Here is an 8,355-nt window from a genome sequence, read left to right on the forward strand (position 1 = left end):
TGTGTGTGTGTGTGTGTGTGTGTGTGTGTGTGTGTGTGTGTGTGTGTGTGTGTGTGTGTGTGTGTGTAAATATATAAACATGCAAAAACAACATAACTCGATAGAACAATGGTTTGGACACCTGTGCATCCATCCATAAGTTATATTGAGGGAAATATGCGTCAGATCAAACAGTGGTCAGTGTCGTGAAGTCATAAACACCATCCATTTTTCCCAGTATTGGAAATATTTGTTTGTACGTAGACTATTTTCAGTCTATTTTCGTACTACAGCCTTCTTGCTGGCTTCTAATAGTGTCTTTAATAGATACTTAGCTTTCACTATCAAATGAGCTGATATGTTAACCAAATAGATTATAAAAGAGAGCGGTCAGTTTGATCACCAAAAGTATTGCCAGTAAGATCAATCTATCAATAGATCAATTGATTTTTCAAATATTTTTATCATTATTCTTTTATTTTATTTTAATTGTTACATACAGCTTCTTCATTTTAAGGCGGGATACACTGTATGTGTTTAATACTAAGTAGTTTATATGCTATCTTAATTTAATGCTATTTATTAAACATATCTAATAGGTATCGGAACAAAAAGTGTGATTTTTGTACCTCTAAAACTTTTAAATTCTTGGGACACCAAAGTAACCATTTTTTGTGTATGCAACCTTATTTATAATTCTTGATTTTTTTCTTACTAAACTCTTATGTGAAAATGTCATTTTGCCTGCTTGCTCATAATTTCCAGCCGCAGGATTGTGTCCATATTAGAGAGTCATAATAGAGACTAAGAAGTGCTCCTCACAGCGAGCTCATTCTGCAAGGCCTGAATCATCTCACTGTTTCCATTCGGGAGATTTTCCAAGAAAAGGCTGTTCAGGCCTGCTTTCCTTCCCTGCATATGGGAAGTTCATGTCCTCAGTATCCACGTTTTTATCCAGGTTCACGTCAAGTGCTTCCACTTGGTGGCTTATAAGCCCTTACACCTCTTAAGTGGATTTAGGTTGTGTGTATTGACATACATAGCAGGGCTCCTACAGGAGAGCACATTCAGGACGAGCATATACTGTCATTTCAGTCATTCATGTCATTCCACTAAACACTTCTCTATCCTCACTGTACTTTTCAAACACAGCATTTGTTTCAGGATTTTTGCTGTCTGGTTGAAGGAAACGACCTACGAGTCATTTGCAACTAATTTGCATGTCTTCACAGGTTCTAGATTGGCATCTGTAATGTAAACTGAGGTGGAGGGAAAGGCTGAGGTAGTTCAGTGCTCTATAACATTATTAAGACAAACATCCATGTGAAGAAAAAGCCATCAGCTAATTGTATTTTCAGTAGGAATGCACAAGTCTAGACTTGCTCCGTTGTCTTAATATGCACAGAGAGTAAAGGCTGTAATTTACTGCAGATAAATCTCAAAGGTAAACACTGAGAGATCAAGCCAGTTGGAAAAGGCAGTGGGCCACAGTGAGACATTGGGGAATGAGGGTTAAATATCAGTATCCTGTTTTTGTTGTAGATTTAACAGAATTTGTCTTGTCATTCGTTCTACAATGGGTAACCATTGTAGAAGTAGATCAGGCAATAAATACATTTGCCTTTTTTATTCAGTGAGCCTTCTCATATGGCTGCCTGCTTTGTACTGACCCCTTGTGGCCATGCAGAGTTACAGCAAGCACTCAGGTCAATTCAAGGTATTGTATTGTATTTATTGTATTTTTATTCTGTTTTTATTTATTTATCTTTTGTTGTTTCTTCGCTTTTATTTTTTTTTTCTATTTTGTCTGCACTATATAGTCTTAGGGGCAACACTCTGACATTTAAGCTGCACCTTTTATTTTATTTATTTGTTTACTTATTTTATTTAGTTTTTTAGGTTACTTTATTTTTTTATTTTATTTAGTATTTTATTTTATTTTTATTTATGCATTTTATTTATTTTATTTTGTCTGCACTATATAGTCAACACTGGCATGTAGCAAAGCTGCCCCTTTTAGTTTTATTAATTTTATATGTTTTGTTTTATTTTTTTATTTTGTTTTTTGTTATTGTTGTTGCTTTTTGTTATATATTTATTTTATTTATTTTTGTTTTTGTTGGGTTACTTTATTTTTTATTTTTTTACTTTGTATTTTATTTAGTATTTTATTTATATTTTATTTATTTATTTTTATGTATTTTATTATTTTGGCGGTGCCATATATGATTATATTGATTATGGGTAACACTCTGGCATTTAACAAAGCTGTGCCTTTTATTTTTATTTATTACTTTTATATGTTTTGTTTTGTTTTATTATTTTATTTTATTTTGTTTTTTATTTTATTTTTATTTAGATTTTTTTCTTATTTTCTTTTTTTTTTTTTTCAGTTATTTTATTTATTTATTTATTTTTGTTTTATTTTATTTTTTTATTTTATTTTGGCCGTGTCATATAGTCTCATGGGCAGCACTCTGACATTTAGCACACCTCAGGTCACCTGAGTTCGAGTCCCAGCAACAAATTCTGTACCTCTCTCTCTCCTAGCCATTGTCTCATTTATACAAGCATATTTGGATTTATTTTACTATAATATTTAATTTTTTTTTATTTATTTTTTTAATTTATATCTTTGTTGTCTCCTCTGTTCTTCACTTTATAATTAATGTTTCTCTGTCTTTGGCTTTCAGATTGCTAAGCTCAGGCTCCAGCTGCAGCGCAGTAAGCAGAGTGGAGGCCGGCAGTGTCAGGACAGTAAAGAGCATTTACTTATTTTATTTTGTTTTTTGTTATTGTTGTTGCTTTTTGTTATTTATTTATTTTATTTATTTTTGTTTTTGTTGGGTTACTTTATTTTTTATTTTTTTACTTTGTATTTTATTTAGTATTTTATTTATATTTTATTTATTTATTTTTATGTATTTTATTATTTTGGCGGTGCCATATATGATTATATTGATTATGGGTAACACTCTGGCATTTAACAAAGCTGTGCCTTTTATTTTTATTTATTACTTTTATATGTTTTGTTTTGTTTTATTATTTTATTTTATTTTGTTTTTTATTTTATTTTTATTTAGATTTTTTTCTTATTTTCTTTTTTTTTTTTTTCAGTTATTTTATTTATTTATTTATTTTTGTTTTATTTTATTTTTTTATTTTATTTTGGCCGTGTCATATAGTCTCATGGGCAGCACTCTGACATTTAGCACACCTCAGGTCACCTGAGTTCGAGTCCCAGCAACAAATTCTGTACCTCTCTCTCTCCTAGCCATTGTCTCATTTATACAAGCATATTTGGATTTATTTTACTATAATATTTAATTTTTTTTTATTTATTTTTTTAATTTATATCTTTGTTGTCTCCTCTGTTCTTCACTTTATAATTAATGTTTCTCTGTCTTTGGCTTTCAGATTGCTAAGCTCAGGCTCCAGCTGCAGCGCAGTAAGCAGAGTGGAGGCCGGCAGTGTTTTGGATTTATTTTACTATAATATTTAATTTTTTTTAATTTATTTTTTTAATTTATATCTTTGTTGTCTCCTCTGTCCTTCACTTTATAATGAATGTTTCTCTGTCTTTGGCTTTCAGATTGCTAAGCTCAGGCTCCAGCTGCAGCGCAGTAAGCAGAGTGGAGGCCGGCAGTGTAAGGACAGTAAAGAGCATCTTTCCCCCCTCCACTGCTGCAGCAGCACCACCACCATTACTGCCACTACCATCAGCACAGCTCCGGTCCGCACACTCACACACATTAACATCAGTGTATGCACTAAATACATCCAGCTAATTCTGTGCAGTTATTCAATGTAAATGTATGTCGTCTCCATGTTCAGTCATCCATGTCGAAGTCAGCACAGATGCCACTGTCCAACATCACAGTGCCAAAGCCCTCCATCTCCAGGGTTCCCAGCAGCATGGAGGGCATCAACCATGAGCTGGAGAAAGTCTTCATCAAAGACAACGGAGAGAAAGAGGAGCTCAAGGTACACACACACTCCTAAAGACATAATCACACCAAGTACAAATGTTTAGCATGAAAAAAAAATGCATGTCATTGAGTGGGGGGGGAAATTACAGATGTTTTATATTATTATACTGTGTGCAGTACCTGTAAAAATTTATTTTTGTCAAAAAAAAAACTAATCTCAAATATTTAATCATAAGATTTTTTTGTTTTGTTTTTGATAGTCTCTTCAATGCTCTATTTAATTGATCAAAAATACAATAAAAACTGTAATATTGTGAAATATTATTACAATTTTAATATATTGTCAAATGTGATTTATTTCTGTGATTCAAAGCTGAATTTTCAGCATCATTACTCCAGTCTTCAGTGTCACATGATCCTTCAGAAATCATTCTAATGAGCTGATTTGATGCTCAAGAAATGTTCTTATTATTATCAATGTTGAAAACAATTGTGCTGATTCATATTTTTGTGGAAACTGCTAGATTTTTTTTTTTCTGGATTCTTTGATGAATAGAAAGTTCAAACAAACAGCATTTATTTGAAATATAAATTTTCAAACATATGTATCTTTACTGTTACTTTTGATCAGTTTAATGCACTGACCCCAAACTATTGATCAGTAGTCTAACTATATTGAAATGTGTACAGACTTCAGATTTTGTGCTGTATTTTATTCTACTGTTGTCCATAAAGCTTGATTGTTCAAAGTCTCTCTCTGACTGGCTCTCAGGCGCTGGAGGTTCCTGACGGGCGACGGGCTCCGTTTCCTCCTCAGCAGCGCAGCAGCAGCAGTCGTGGTATAGACACTCAGACGCCATCAGTGCCTGGACGCTCCAGTAGCTGCTCGAGCCTGTCGCCCTGCCCCTCGCCCGCTTGCCCACCCCGCTCACATGACGGCAGCCCTTACTCCACCGACGAGATGCTGGACGACAGAGACAAAGGTCAGACCTGCACACTGGTGGTCAAGCCAGATTGTTGGCCAAGAAGCAATTACAAGTTCACATAATATGTATATAGTTTGCAGTATTATATCATGAGAGGTGTCTGATATTAATCCAGAGAGTTATTGGATGTTTGTAATTCTGTCCTGCAGACAGCGGCAGCAGTTCTCCTCTGCCTAAATTCGCATCGTCCCCAAAACCCAACAACAGCTACATGTTCAAAAGGGAGCCTCCAGAGGGCTGTGAGAAGATCAGAGTGTTTGAGGAAATGACGTGAGTAGAGTTTGATTTCTCTAGTGAGCCTAAAATAGCACACTGCCATTCTGCTACTGTTAGCATGCAGGATGTGTAATGTGCGCAGCATGCAAATGTTGGGTATGCGTTGAATACTCTGATGACCTGCTACTTCGAGAGTGATGTATAAACCAGAATATCAATCATCATGTCATGAATTGTCAAAACAACATTTTTACATGGAATTGGATTTAAAATGTGAAAAATGAATCCATATTTGTTTCTGGTATGTGAACAGAACACGCTGATGTAAACATCAGTGAAGCATCTTTATTGTTGCACATTTTTTGAGAATATATGGCACATAAAATATGCTGTTTAAATAAAAAAATGAAGGGTGGCAAATACACACACACCCCTTATATATGTATATATACTTCACACTACACCATCATGCCAGTGGTTCAATACTTTATTTGCCCTGGTTACATTTTCATGGGCCCTGTATATATAAGACATTAAAGTAAGTAAAACAAATAATTAAGTAAAAACTTTTAATTATATTTAATCACAATTATATTAACCCTCTATTGCTCCTCTGACACTTTTGCTATGACATGCTTGCTATGTGAACACAGAAAAAAAAAGGAAATTATTTGAAAAGGCTAAATGGTCTTTAAAAAATAGTCACATTTTACTATACATGGTCAGAAATGATCACCATTGGAAATGAATGGGAAATACACACCAAAAAAAAATCAGATCACAAATCAGGTACAGAAAAGGCACACAACAATCAAGGGTTTAAACACTAAAATATCAACAGTGCAAAACAGACACACACAGCCCTGTGTAAACGTATATATGTTTATACAGAGAGCTATACAGACATCTTTTTGACCACCCGAGTGAGTGTACAAGTGTGACCCAAAAGTTAGGACCACCAGTGAGTTAAATAATACACAGCAACAGTGTTCAATAAAACACAAATATCCAAATTTGGCCAGCACAAAACCACTTGTATAGGATCATCAGATATTGTGAGAACTCAACAATGGTTTAACAGGCAAAGGATAGTTCTTGTGACAGGCCTGAAACTGTCCCACTGGCCGTGGGGCGTCAGGTAATTTTAAAGGGGACATCAGATGAAATGTTCACTTTTTTAGCTTTAGTTAGGTTTCTGGCGTGTCTGCCGGCTCAGAAAAGCTGAAAAGAAAACACACAGCCAGTTTGTTATGGGCTGTCTGAGTCTGAAACTCTCTCATCCAGTGAGATGTTTCAATTTGCAGCCGGTTCCTACATAGATAGCTAGCTATTTAAATAAGACCACCTCTGAGCCATATACAGAGTCCAAGGCATCAATTCACATGTCTTGTGTCGACACGCCCCACAGAAGAGAGGGGCGGGGTGAGCAGCAGCTCATTATGCACCGAAACGGGTCGCTGTGAGCAGAGCTGTTTTTGACAAGGTAAAAAGGGTGTTGTTTTACACGACCATTGAGTAATTTTAACCAAAGTATGTTACAGACATTTCATGAAGACCCTAAAGAATCATACCAACTTGGAAAATGGGCATCCGATGTCCCCTTTCATGCTGAGCTGTGGTACATACTGTGTACATTAGTATCCCATTTGGAATTTTCTCCTGAATCGCTTTCCTCTCTTTCTCAGGTCCAGACAGTCAGCCACCCTCCCCCTTTTCTCCTGCCCTGACAAAAACAAGGTCAACTTCATCCCCACCGGCTCTGCGTTCTGCCCTGTCAAGCTCCCGGGATCCCTCCTCCAGCAGAAAGAGGAAAGCCAGGCCGGCCCCAGCAGCGGCTCACACCCCCTCGCCCCACACCATCACATGCCCACTCAGGTCTCCACCAGCACGAGCACAGACGACCCTCCCGAATCTCCCTCCCAACAGCAGGAGGCGCCCTCAGAATCGGCCTCCCAGCCTCAGAACTTTGAAGTCAGCTAAACGCGGCAGAGCTGGTCTCGGTCGCACCGCTCCGCACCCGTGTAGAGGACCATTCGTTCCCTGCCCCAAACTTCCTCTTCTCTCTCTGATGGACCCCACCTTTGTGCTGAATCTTTACTATCTGCATGGCATAGCAACTGTGGCCCGAATGAGAATCGTAAATGCAAACGCAGCCGAGGGGTTCGAGTATGTGGCAATGCCACGCTTCGGTGTCTGGATGGGAACGGCGTCTGAAGGATGCGTTTTGGGAAAAGGACCTTAGAATATGCAATCAAAAATTCAAATGGCTTCACTGTTATCTTGATAAATGAGTGAGAGTCTCATACGGAAATCTTATTTATTAAATTTGCCTATTGATAAGTTCAGTCACATTCCAGAAATTCCCATTTTGCTTTTTTAGTGTAGGATGTGGTTGCGTTCGCAGGTACTTTTCCATCTGATTTGATTCCGCGTTGATCCCGAGCAACTGCACAGCTGTTTTCAAACGCAGCTTTCGTGTGTGCTTAAAATTTAAGCAAAGTGGCTTTTGTATGAGCACTATAATCAGACAGCGCAAAGCGAAGTGTCACCTTCGAAAACACCGCCGATTTACAAGGAGAAAGATGACTGACCTTTTCAGGAAGGTCTTAATAGTGTCAGGGCATGCATTTTAAACTGATCGTATGTTTAACATTAAATTATGTGTCGTGTTCTCTTTCAACATCCACAGTATGAATAAGCTCTCTCTCTATCAATATATCTATATATGAATCTATATATATAAAAAAAAAAGCTTGTTTGAATTTAAAACCGTGTATTGCTGTGTTATGTACATTTTGGGAAATGAACTGTACTCCACGGGTTGACGACTGTCCAGGTTTCCTACCTTCTGACGATGGTGCAGAAAGAGAAAAACACAGAAAAAGTACTAAAGGTTTTGTTTTCACACTTTGTTGCACGGTGTCCGCCTGCAGCCTCGCTTCACGGTTTAAACTCAGGTAAAACTCACATTCAGATCCGTCCCATCATTCTCTGCGCTCCATCACATGCCATGTTGGGAGGTGCTGTCCGGATGATGGGTTTGATTGGGTCGGACACACTGTGTGTTGAAAACATTAGACAACCCTCATGAATCAGACGTGCATCATCACAGTCACTATATGACATGCATTCAAATTTAATATGACAAACAACAGCCCAGATCACAGGTTTGAGGAGATGCATTTTCTAGTGGCATGTAAAAAAAAAAAAAAAAAATTTTGATAATAAGATTTTAAATTTTTTTT

General features: G+C 36.8%; 1 protein-coding gene across 2 annotated transcripts in view; it reads left to right on the forward strand.

Moving 5' to 3' along the window:
• Positions 1-7,982, forward strand: part of LOC107702447 (glucocorticoid-induced transcript 1 protein-like) — a 42,128-nt gene extending 34,146 nt beyond the window's left edge. Inside the window, exons 4-9 of one of the 2 annotated variants that reach the window (XM_016504771.1) lie at positions 2,673-2,718; positions 3,618-3,712; positions 3,814-3,963; positions 4,681-4,891; positions 5,044-5,164; positions 6,796-7,982. In XM_016504771.1, coding sequence (XP_016360257.1) covers positions 2,673-2,718; positions 3,618-3,712; positions 3,814-3,963; positions 4,681-4,891; positions 5,044-5,164; positions 6,796-7,090 — 918 coding nt within the window. In that variant the 3' untranslated portion in view covers positions 7,091-7,982. Of the gene's footprint in view, positions 1-2,672; positions 2,719-3,571; positions 3,713-3,813; positions 3,964-4,680; positions 4,892-5,043; positions 5,165-6,795 lie in introns of both variants that reach the window. The other variant, XM_016504781.1, reaches the window with a different exon arrangement.
• The last annotated feature ends 373 nt before the right edge of the window (positions 7,983-8,355 follow it).

Source organism: Sinocyclocheilus anshuiensis, unplaced genomic scaffold, assembly GCF_001515605.1.
Source record: "Sinocyclocheilus anshuiensis isolate Anshui unplaced genomic scaffold, SAMN03320099.WGS_v1.1 scaffold1142, whole genome shotgun sequence".
NCBI classification, from domain to species: Eukaryota; Metazoa; Chordata; class Actinopteri; order Cypriniformes; family Cyprinidae; genus Sinocyclocheilus; species Sinocyclocheilus anshuiensis.